At 45.0% G+C, this 12,243-nt stretch overlaps 1 protein-coding gene across 3 annotated transcripts in view; it reads left to right on the forward strand.

Annotated features, from left to right (window-relative positions):
* The window catches only part of MYLK (myosin light chain kinase), a 286,443-nt gene that overhangs the window by 247,567 nt on the left and 26,633 nt on the right, over positions 1 to 12,243 (forward strand). For all 3 annotated transcript variants that reach the window (XM_019522572.1, XM_019522573.1, XM_019522574.1), the window contains one exon: positions 3,438 to 3,561. In XM_019522572.1, coding sequence (XP_019378117.1) covers positions 3,438 to 3,561 — 124 coding nt within the window. The remainder of the gene's footprint in view (positions 1 to 3,437; positions 3,562 to 12,243) is intronic.

Here is a 12,243-nt window from a genome sequence, read left to right on the forward strand (position 1 = left end):
CTAGCGCATCTACATTTTCAGGACTTTGATCTACCTTGGGGTACTTAAGAGATCCTTCTGCAGACATTTTCTGCAGTTAATTAATTCTCTTATTTTGTCAGGAAATACCAAAGCTGTAGTGGTATATTTTCCTGACCTTTTTTGGTGTGCTTAGAAGCCCATGTAAAAAATTGTTTAAGATAAACTTCTTGGGGACACAGGAGGTTTCATCGTGTGCGCTGTTAAGACCTTCTTTTAAATCAATTTGTTACACCCAGTACAGAAAAAGGGCCAGTTTCCAACTAGCTCGTCCACAGTCCGTCTCACTTAATTGGTAACCAAATACAGGATCCTGCCTGTGTACCAAGCCTGTAAACAGCAGGGTAAAGTTTTGAGGTCTTTATTGAGTAGGAGATGCCTATTTTTGGGTATAGCCAGTGCAAGAGAGATACTGTCCCACAATATGTTTGTACTTTAAAGCTTGTCTTTTCAAAAGCTGCCTCTTAACCTGTGGACAGTATTATGCATGTTGGTTTTTGCATGTGCAGTATTTCACGAGAGTTACAAACATATATCAAAACACTTGGTGGTTAAAAAATTGTGCCCGAGGTTCTGGAGATTATGTTGAGGTTACTTTAAAAAAATTGGTCTTTTGTGATAAGTTTAAATAATTTTTCATGAGAGAAGCAAGGAAAAGTTGAAGGAACTGAGTTTATTTCATCTAAAAAATAAGAGTGAAGAGGGTCAGGACTCTTTCGATATGTAAAAGATGGTTATTGTGCTTCATGTATAGTAGAGGCAGAAGAATTCAATCTAATTGAGATTTTGGTTGAATATTAGCATTTTTTTCCAAATTATACAAATAAAGAAATACTAACATAGGCAACCTACAGAATTTCACTCTCTGGAGGTTATGATGAATTGTTTAGACAAGCATTTGTTGGGAGGGTTCTGGCTACACTTGATCCTACCTCCATGCAGTCGGATGAACTAGAAGACTTCTTTCTTGAGATACTTTTCAGCCTGACACTCCTATGATTCAGTCCCTAGAAAGTGAGTATTACACAGATCTATGAGACTGTGCTTAGATGGGCATTTGTGACACTACAAGTGCAGCAGCACTTTGAAGCACTACAAAAATACAGTACTGTGAGGCATAGACAAATACACAGAGACCTCTGGCTGGAGCATTACAGGGTCATCTCGAAGGCATCCAGGGGATGCAGCTCTTTTCTTATCACCCACATTTTCTCTCCCACCTCCCACCCCAGTCAGTGAACTGGGGAGGCTCATGGGGAGGCTCTCGGCAAACCCAAACACTGATAGCCTGCTGCCCCTCTGGGACATGGCAAGCAGCACTGTAGCCCCCTGGACCAGGCTGTTGATGACTGTAGGACTGAAACCAGGCTGGGTTGTTTGCCGTGGGTGGGCCCAGTCCCGCGCTCGCTGAGAGCCAGGACTCAGAGCAGCGGGGCTCTCGCTGAGACTGCTGTAGCCTCTCCTCGCCCAAGCCCTGATGGCATCTGAGCACTCGGGCAGCACTCATGAACTGTCCGCGCAGCAGACCCTGTCCCTCACCCTGGGAGGGGAGGGAGTACTTGCACCATTTCTGCAGTGCTACAGGTGGTGCACATGTCTGAACACATGATTTTTGTGGTGCTACAAAGGCATATGTAGCACTACTAATGTGTCATCTGAACATAGTCTGAATGAGCTCGTCAGCACAATTTACGGGGGGAAGAAGAAAAAAAGGGTTTTGCAGGGCTTAAAATGGGAAACTGAAGAGACAGAGGGAATACCCCATGGCAGTGTCCAGTGTATGCCCACGGGCAGAGAGGAGCGTCAGTGGGTGGCATGAAGCTGAGACTGCCACCAAATTACTGTGTGGTCTTTGGGCAAGTCACCTAACTAGCTGGGCCTTGGGTCCTTCGTCCATGGAGTAGGGATACTAATTCTTCAAAAGTTAAGATGTGGCGGATTGTACCTCCTGGAGGCTTGGGGAAATAAATGCGTACTATGGCAGTTTCTGTTCTGATTGCCACACGGGATCAGTTGTAGTCTAACATACTGATACAACTTTTACATTTTTATAATCATTAAAGAGGCAACACTTTCTGACCCTGATTGCTTTACCTTTAGGAGGACCAGAATCCCTTCCACAGGTTTTCCCTTCCATTCCTGGTCTGTCTTGCTTATTTTGACTATAATCTCACCAGGGCAGGGACTGTCCTTCACTACATACCTGTGGAGTGGCATTGATTTGCAGCTGTACTACAACGACTAACAGTGGTACAATGGGCCTCACTCAAGCTAAGCGCCGAGTGTCCAGGCAGTCACACCATCTGGACAGCAGTAGGCTTCCAAGACAAATCCATTTGCTTCCATGCAGCGTATATCATTTACTGAAATTTGCACTGGATCATTTCCCCTCTCCGGTTCCCAGACATTCCCATTCTCTGCCTTCTCCCATGCATTGCAGGCCCTCCCATCCTGCACTTGCTTCCATCCATATTTCCCCATATGCTTAAAATGCCTTCCAGATAACGTGAACATATCTCGATTTGTCTGATCGTTCTGTGCTAGTTCCAGGCATTGTCTAAAAACCTTATCTGAACCTGGATGCAGCACAGATAGTGCACAGACCTGGTTACTTTAGCTGATAATGTGGCACTGTTACAGTAATAGTGATTTAGTGTCTTATATGTTGTGATGTGTTTCTGTTCTGTATAAGGGTCTTATTCTGCCCGATTACTGGAGTATCTGGACTCTTTTCAGGAGGGCATCTACCATATGTAGTTCATTTCTTTCTCCTCCCCTCCGTGGGCACCTTCAAATATAGTTGAGTACCAGAGGTCCCTTGTTAATGTTCTTCATTGCTTTTATTCAGCAAAATGTTTTGTAAGCAGATCGGGATGGGGTAGAGAGAAGAGGAAGGCTTTGTTTCACCCTTCCCCCCCAGTTCCTTTCCCAGTTAATTTTTGCCATTCAACACAAGACGCCCAGGCTTTGATAATGGTGATGGTAATTCTTTCAGCTCTAGTCTAGCTCTTGTGCAGATTTCTGAGCTGAGACCTTCCACAAGCTTTGGGGTAGTTCAGATCTGAATCCAAACATTAAAAATGACCCATTTTCTTGGGTTCCCAGAGTGTCCAGGGCCTCTGTTTAGAAACAAAATTCTTCGGAGGAGTGAATCTTTCTTTATTATGTGTCTAGTATAGTACTGTGTGCATTTTTGATGCTTAACAAATAATAATTCTCCTGTGCTATTTGTGCATCAGCCAAAAAGTTGCTAAAGCTGGTAGCAGCTCAAGCAGGAATTTGCCTGAGGGAGTTAAAGAGCAGTCTGATAAATAAATGAGCGCAAAGATGTTTTACCTGTTGCTCAAAAAACTTTATTTTTCCCCTCCTTGGAAAAAGATGTTACAACCATGAAAGATTTTCTCTTTCTTTTTTTGCAGAAACTGCTGGTTCCCTCAAAGTTCTCTTTGGGACACCTGAATTTGTGGCTCCAGAAGTTATAAACTATGAACCTATTGGATATGCAACGGATATGTGGAGTATAGGAGTTATCTGCTATATCCTGTGAGTACTTGGCCACGTTCCAGGAACTTCTGTGCACAAAATTTTCCTGTTCGTGTCCATTCGCTTCAAAGCTGCTTTGTACCTGTCAGGATTTAGTCTTTTATATGTTGTAATAGTGAAGGAAAGATAGATCCATGTGTAATTAATCTAAGTGCAGATGCACTGGAGCACAGGTATTCTGCAGAGCCCCACTGATACATATGCAGGATTGGCACCAATGATTCATTGTTATCCTTTTATTGTATGGTGGTTTCAGAATATCATGGCTTTTTGGAAGCAGAATAAATTAATATAAACCAGTAATACTCCCTGCTGATTTAAAAAGACATATAATAATGCTATTACAGTATCTTGAAATGATTATTGCCTTCCCTGCTATTTAAAAGAAATACTTTGTCTTGAAATATGCTAAGGAAATATGACTATGAAGTTGTTTTCCCTTCTATCATCCATGCACATTGACTTGTTGTAGGGTTGCTTTTGAATCCTTAGTCTACTGCCATTGATATAATTTACCGGAAAATTAGAGCATTGAAATATTTGTTTTACAAGAAGAACATGGGCCGCATCAGGTCGATTTAACCAATTTATATCAATGAAAGGCCGGACTCAGTGATCTGTTGAGGTCCCTTCTGACCCTAGCATCTATGAATCATCAATCTATGAAAATGAAAAGTTAAATGTGGGGTCTGTCTAATCCCAGCTGTATCCTCTGAAAGCCCATAAGAAAGACTAACAAATCCCAGTGCTGCTGTATCTGTTATTAAGTGATTTTTAATGCAGTATTATAGACCTAACAATGGATAAACCAGGTTTTTATAAGTGGGCTATATCAACTTATTGCAAATGTTATAGAGCCCTGATGGAGTGCAGGCTCTGCTATGGGGTCTTTTTATAGAGGTGACTGATTATATACACTCATGATCTTCCAGGGGATCACTTGAGAGGAGGCTCCAGAGGAGCAGGGTTTCCTTTATTGCAAGTGTAGAACAACAAGGGATCTGATTCCAGCTGTGACATTTCCGTATTTGAGGTTATATATACAAGCTGAGAGAATAATTCTGTTGGAAACAGCACCTTTCCTGTCTCCTTCTGTCACCCCCAATATCAGTCATTTTAACACCCAACTTCCATTTACTTACGATTCTGAAACAGGACAGCAGTGTTTCTTTAAAACACCCTGAGGAAGGGAGTACGTGGGCTCCAACTACTCTGCGTACTTGCTAAGCCCGGTGACTCGTTCCATCTGCCTATAGGGAGATAAAAGTAGTGTTTTCTACAGGGACAGGACCTAGTGTGTTGGCTGAGCAGTCCCAGGGACCTAGTGTATTGGCTGTGCAGTAGCCATGCTTGGGGACGAAGGTTTGAGAGTAATCATTATCTTAGTATATTTGTTAATAGTGCTGAAGAAGGGAGGCACAGTGGGGGAACTTTGTTTCCAAGCATTTTGTGAAAGGCACATGCTCAGATTTCTTTCCTTTCTTTTCTCGAATCTAAGCGGTCTTTCTTTTTTTTTTTTTAAATCACATTAATAGAGTCCAGAAAGAATAAAAAAAATGAATATCTTAGCCAAATATGAAATACACTCCGTCATAAACGTTTGATAAATTTTCATTTTAGGGTTTTTGTTTCCTCCCTCTCCACTCATATCTTTCTGCATCCTGTTTCCAACACCATAGAGACGTTTTATAGCATGAAGATAATAAAAAATGAATGCAATAGCACCAGAGATTTCTTAATCAAGAACTATGAGATGCATCATCAAAGCTTTCTGAAGCTGCAAATCTGTACAGCTCTTTTGTCCTGACAGATCTGTTTTTTTCCTAGCTCTTTTGAAAGGCTCCCACAGAAGCCTGGCTTGGTTTATAATATAATCCACCTTCCTTCCAAGTTCTGCTGTTCTGTTTCACTTATGCTAGTTCTGTTATGCTGACTGGTTTTCTGCTGTGTAAAAATAAGACTTTATCCAAAAATGCCCTGACAGATGAGACAAAGATGTCTGATTGCTGTGTATCACTTTCTTGTATAGATATTATTACAATTTCTGATTTTGCACACAGATAGCTCAAGTTCAAAGAGATGGAGTATTTTGCACAAAGTCAAATACTTGACACAGTGAAAAAGTTGGGACTGGACCTTGTTACTTCCATCTTTCACTATATTGCAGGCTTTGCAGCCATGCTTTTCCTATTTAACAGTTTTTAACATTGTGAATTAATTAAAGTGATGATGTTAGAAACATGGGCACTGCCCTACTAGGATAGGCTAGTTGTCAAGTTCAGAAATGACTGGTACCATGTACTTTTAAAGCAGAGCAACTCCTATAGCTGTTATAACTTGCTATACTTGCTTCATGATATTCAGTTTTGTCATGAAACCTGAGGAATGGAAGTTCATGTCCTTTTTATCTAGGACCAGTGTAAGGGCAAGTCCAGTTGTTAATCGTACGAGGTGTGAGACAACTAAACAATCTCCTTTCTTAAGATGCAGCATCCAAATATCTTCACTTTAATGAAGTATAATACTGTTCTGTTTTTGTAAGCAGGCCATCGCCCTAAAATGACTGGTTTTTTGGAGGGGAGGCTCCTATAACTAGTCATTTATGACAAGTTCTATCTGAAGATATCTAACCCTATTTTAATCCTTCCTAGGCTACGTGCCTCAGTAATAACCTGTAGCAGAGAGCGTAGTATTGTGTGGAAGCATTTCTTTGGTTTTTAAATGTCATGGCCTTTCTGTTTCCAAGAGTGTAGTCTCCTGGAGATGGGAGGAGATGTAGAAGTTCTCAGTTGTTCTGCCCAGACTCTACCCCAGCTCTCCACACCACTCATTGTCCATGTGAAATCTCCTGGAGGTGTAGAAAGCTCATTCAGCGCCATGGAGAAGGGGGGATGCTGACCACTACAGACAGGGTGGGATCAGGGGAAAGGAAGTCTCACCTGCCTGGGCTGTCTGTGCACTGAAGGCAGGTGATCCACCTGCTGCTGCTGCTGCTAAGGAGGTAGCAGCATTGGCTCAGGCAGCAGGAGCCCTGCAGGCTCCTTGAGAGCCACACGTGATTTTGGACTTGGTCCCCTCCTCCCAATGTGTTATTGGGCTCAGAGATTCACCTGCTGCTGCAAATGCTCCCCAGGATGGCAGGAAGCACTGTTGCACCCACTTCCGGCCCCCCAGATACATTTCTGGGTGCGAGCCAGTGCCTGCCTGGTAAAGACTCCCGGGGGCGGATTTTGGTACCCCCTCATAGTCCGCACTGCTCCAGTGATACTACTGAAATCTCCTCTTACTCTTCATATCCAAATGTGATATGCCCCATGTCATGTCTCTCACTTCCTGTGGTATTTCAGCCACTCCCAGAGACGGCTCTGAACATTTCCATTATCCTGCTTTGGCCCGTCCTGTGTTAGATACAGAGAACTAAACTGAACTCAGCATTCAAGGTCAGACTTCACTGCTGGTTTGTATTTGGGCCTTATATTTCCTGGACTGTTCTCATTCAGTTCCAGCGTTTTTTTCTGGATCCTGAAGGCTCATTTGAATCATCCGTGGCTCAAGTAATTTGGGCCCCACAAGCAGTGTTCACAGTACATTTATTTTACGATGTCAGAGGCCTCTTGGGCAACAGGGCTGCTCATGTCTCCACCTTGGCCTGTTTGTTCATTGAATACAGTGCTTCTCAACCACGGTGCCACAGCACCCTAGGGTGCCTTGAGATCCTTTCAAGGGTGCTATAACAATGTTAGCACTGATGTGTACAACTCACATGATACATCCAGAGATTTCAAAGAGGAATTCATAGCGTTAAAAAAATTCTGCCCTATTGTGGACTTCCCGAGTCCTTTACAACAGAATCGTTCTGTTATTTTTTGGTAGTCAAAAAACAAGTTAAAACTAAGAGCTGGTATTTTTCAAAGGATTCCTACAGTCTCTCCAGGGATGCCTCTGCCTCAAGTCTGAAAACGTTGAGAGCCACTGCTCTACAGTCATGGTTCAGCCAATGCAGAGGTGCCCCCTACAGGCTATTTTCTAGATTGAATTAAAATATTCCACACCGCAGTAAATAATACCAGCAGTCTTAATACTTTCTAAAAGTGTTTTTCATCTATTTTGGTGCTTTGTTATATTTAGAGTAAAAACATCATGCCTTTTGTGTGACACGTTCAGAAAATTTCTTGAAGCTTGAGTGTCTGTGAACAGTCATTGCCCATGAAGAGTTTGGGGTATTTGACTGAAAAGGCAAAAATCAGTGCTGATAGTTGTAATGCGTAGTACAGTAGTTTCTCCAGGTCCCAGCCAGGAGCAAGGCCTAGTACAATAGGTACTAGACATGACACGGAAAACAGAAACCGGAAAGATGACAGGACTTCTTCGAGACCACATGGCAGGTCTGGGAGATCAGTCGGTGGTATGCAACCTTCACCTCCTCACTGCCCCTGATTTATATCTGATCTCAAGGATCGTTTTTGCCCAATTGTGCTTATTACGTGCATCGGCTCAGGAACCAGCGTTTGCTCTTCATATTGCAAGTCTGTTGGTTCTGTTTGTTTTTTATAGAAGACATGTTGAAGAGGTCAGAAAGAGGCTATGTCTACACGGGGTCCCTGGCATGTCTGTACAGGTCATTTCCAAGCAGAGCCCAGCCTCCTGCTCCCATTCACACTTGCCACGGAAAGGTGGCAGTAAATCCACTCCAGAGCAGCTCCAGCAGCTGCTCTCAAGCGCACGGGAGCACATCAGGTCACAAGGGCAGATATACGGGGGATGCCTCCAGAGCACCTTCACGGCTGTGTTTCGGGTTTGGCGTGCCCAAGCAGGAGGTGGTCGGACTTGCTGAGGGGGTTCTTGCTGGAACATGCTGGGAACGGTGTATTCTCCCTAAGCCCAGTCGTGGGCGGTGTTGGGCAAGTCTCTGTCAACAGAGTAAGAAGTCAGAGTGCAGTTCTGTAAGGGGATGAGCATGCTCCTTCCTACTCCTTGGGTAAATTATGGACTTAGCCCATCCTTATGAGTGAAAGTCTGTGGCCTGTGTTGTATAAGGAGGTCAGACTAGATGGTCTTATTTGTTCCTTCTGGCTTTAACATCTCTAAATGGCATTCAGTCCCTTGCAAGAATAAATGTGTAAATCCCCTAAGGGAGCATCTCTTTGTCCTTTACTTAAAAATGGAAATTGTGGAGGAGTGTTTGAAACAAATGCCAGGAAGAAGCCCGGTAAAATAGTTTTTCATCAGTAGCTGGAAAAATGTTTTCAGTAAACAGCGTGCTGTTTGTGTAATAGTCACTTCAGAGCATAAGCTCAGAATTAATTTTCCAGGGCAGATGCAGCTCATCTTTATCACATAGCTTTAGCATTGCAAGAAAGAAAATTTGTTTCATAATCTGTCAAAACAATTGCTAGGCCATTATTACTTTAAATGGCTATTAAGAAAGAACAGCCAAGGCCCCAGGTCAGAGAGCTCTGTCTTAAAGATAAGAACTTCTGAGTATATCATCCGTTAGTTGCCAAATGTTGGGCTTTCTGTCTATGTACGAATACATCTGGCTTTTGTTACAAATACTCCCAAGACAAATCAGCTGATTCGCACTTCAGCTGTGGAGCAAGAAGACGTTATCAATCCTCAGCAGCCCGGAAGGCTCAGAAACATGAAAAACTGGTTGTTTCAAGCGCTGTTAGTGCTGGGACAGCACAGACGAGAGCAGAGTTTCAGTTGCTTAAAGAACTATAGGCTCCTACTTGTGTTGTGGTTTCTAAATACAGTAAACAGTGCAGAAAGGATCGATTTAAGGAAATGTGTTTTCAAGTTTGCCGGACCATTCTGTTTATTTCCCACTCCATTTTTTCTCACCCTTTTATTCTCCAGACCTCAGCCTGCATTGCCCAGACTCCACAAGCACAGTGCATGACAGCGATATTCCTTAGCCTAGAAAGTATGAGAGGAATTTCTCATTGGCACGCCTGAGAGGTCACTGGGGGATGATGGAAAGGGGTGTCAGAGCTGCAGAAGTACTGCTCTGTAGGCTGCCAGCCACTGCAAGTACTACAGATGAGAAATCAGGCCTAAAAATAGGGCTACCATATTTCCAGTTACAAAAAAGAGGACACCTGTGAGTCGGGGTATATGATTGTGGTGGGGGGAGTGATATGCTGGTGCCCTGCCCCTGCCCATTCTGTTGCCCCTCACTCCCAAGCCACAGCCCCCCACCCCCAGCCCTGCTGCTGCCCCTCACTCCTGACCCGTGGACCCCTGGCCCCTACCAGTGCCCCTCAGTCCCAACCCACAGTACCCCGTCCCTCTGGGCCATGCTTGTGCCCCTGTGTCCCGACCTGCAGCCCCCCCATCCCTGCTGGTGCCCCTCACTCTCAACTCGCAGCCCTCTAGTGCTACCGTGCCCTACATTCCTGATCCACAGTCCCCCGTCTCCCTGGTGCCCCTCACTCTCAAGCCACATCCATCACAGCCCTGCCAGTGCCCCTCACTCCTGACTCGCAGCCCCCTGCTCCCCTCAGCCCTGCAGCAACTCCTGGCCTCTCTGCCCCTGTGAACAAGGGCACCGGCCCACTAACTACTACCGCTGAAGGGCCCCCCCTGCCCCCTTCCCCCACTGCAGGGGTAGGCCAGCCCCCTTGCCCCGACTTAGTCCCAGCACCCGGACAGCTTCTTCCAGCATAAGCAGGCAGCCTGCCCCCCTCATACACCCATCCCCTCCACACACCCTGCCACACATACACACACACACACCTGGACAGTCCCCAAGCCCTGGCCCTCCAACCCTTGCTCCCCATAGACTTATCTGCATCCAGCTGCCATGGCTGCTCCTACCACCTTGCTTGCCTGTATGCCAGCCACATGCGTTTGCGCATGCAGATGCACATGGTGCCCCTTGCCTGCAGCCAGCCTCCCCCCAGTGTCCCCCCAGCCCCAAGCAGCTCCTTACTAGGGCAAGCTGGGAAGTGCCGGGAAAAACATTGATGCTGAGCACAGCAAAATCCTGGACAATTGATCAGATTTTTAAAAACAGCCCAGATGGAGATTGGAGTATCCAAGAAGACGCCATGTCTAGAAAAACGCAGACGTATGGTAACCCTACTAAAAAAGCAAACACAGCTTTCGTGTATTATAGCAAACCTCATTTCCTTGTACCAGCATGGAACAATTTCTGTGATCCATAGAAATGCAGCAGAGGTTACATTTGCAATCAAATCATGACCAAGCTTGGGATTTTCCCCTGCAGTGGCCATTGCCAGCATTTCTTCAAGAAGCGTAGATAGAAAAAGATGTGCACTTCTTATCTAAATGTGTGCACAGTTGCATTCAAGGAACTGGAGAAGTCATTTGAGAACACTTAATTTGTATCAATTAAATTGACCTGCTAAGTAACTGCTGATTGAGGGCTGGCTTCACTTATGATGTGATTACAGTTGGAAAAGATATTGCTTAAAAATGAATGTGGGTTTTGAATTGCAGAACCCACCTGATCAGAGAAGCGAAATGACTTTTTTCTGCCTCCTATATCATCATTAGTAATGGTGACTTCTGTTGAACTTAGGCACATGCTTAAATGCTTTGCTGAACATAGCTGCCTGTAAGTACGTTCATATTTACTTTGCTGATTTGAGCCAGAGATTCTAACTGCATCAATAACTTATTTAACAGTGTTGATGATGCAGAAAGACAGAACAAAATCCATCTTGCTCTCTATGGGCTCCAGTGTTATCACATATGATATCACAAGAACCTGCATTTTCTCCTGTCAGTCAGAATATCCAGAATACTATAACCAGGTTTGGGCTCCAGGGATGGCTACAATACCCTGTTGGCCACACAGCTCTTATCCTGTCCCAGCTCTATCCTTCCCTTCTCACTTTCCTGCTATGCCTTGATGTTATGATTTGATTGGAAGGGAGGCTGCCTAATGGGTCATAGAGTGACCTCAGTTCCTCTCGATGCTGGCTAGTTCTCCCAGGGCACCTGGGAGCTTTAATTACAGCCCCTGGCCTCCCCTGCAGCCATTCCCGTGCCTCTCAGATGTTACCAGTTAATGACTTGCAATAATTTCCTGCAAGATCCTCTGGGCAATCTTGTGGTTGTGCCAGAGGAGAAAGCAGACCTCTTTAACCAATTCTTCACCTCCATTTTCTTGGGCAGGGACCGGGACTTCCCCACCACAACGCAAGATGGACTCAAGGGGAACGCCTCCAGACCTCAGGCTGGGGAGGACCGGGTTAGAGAGCTTCTGGACGGGCTGGACGTGTTCAAATCAGCGGGTCCAGATGCTCTCCACCCCAGGGTGTTCATGGAGCTAGCAGGGGTTATTGCAGGGCCCTTGGCAGGGCTTTACGAGCACTTGTGGTGCTCAGGCCAGGTGCCAGATGATTGGAAGATAGCCAACGTGGTCCACATCTTTAAAAAAGGGAGGAGGGAGGACCTGGGCAACTATAGGCCTGTCAGTCTTACCTCAATCCTAGGGAAACTCTTTGAGAAGATCATCAAGGAGCACATCTGCAATGGGCTGGCTTCAGGGATGATGCTCAAGGGCAACCACACGGTTTCATTAGGGGCAGGTCATGTCAGACCAACCTGATTGCCTTTTATGATCAGGTCATAAAAGCCTTGGATGCAGGTGTTGCCGTGGATGTAGTCTTTCTGGACTTCAGCAAGGCCTTTGACACTGTCTCCCACCCC

Source organism: Gavialis gangeticus, unplaced genomic scaffold, assembly GCF_001723915.1.
Source record: "Gavialis gangeticus isolate Ggan-Ray unplaced genomic scaffold, GavGan_comp1, whole genome shotgun sequence".
Classification (NCBI taxonomy): Eukaryota; Metazoa; Chordata; order Crocodylia; family Gavialidae; genus Gavialis; species Gavialis gangeticus.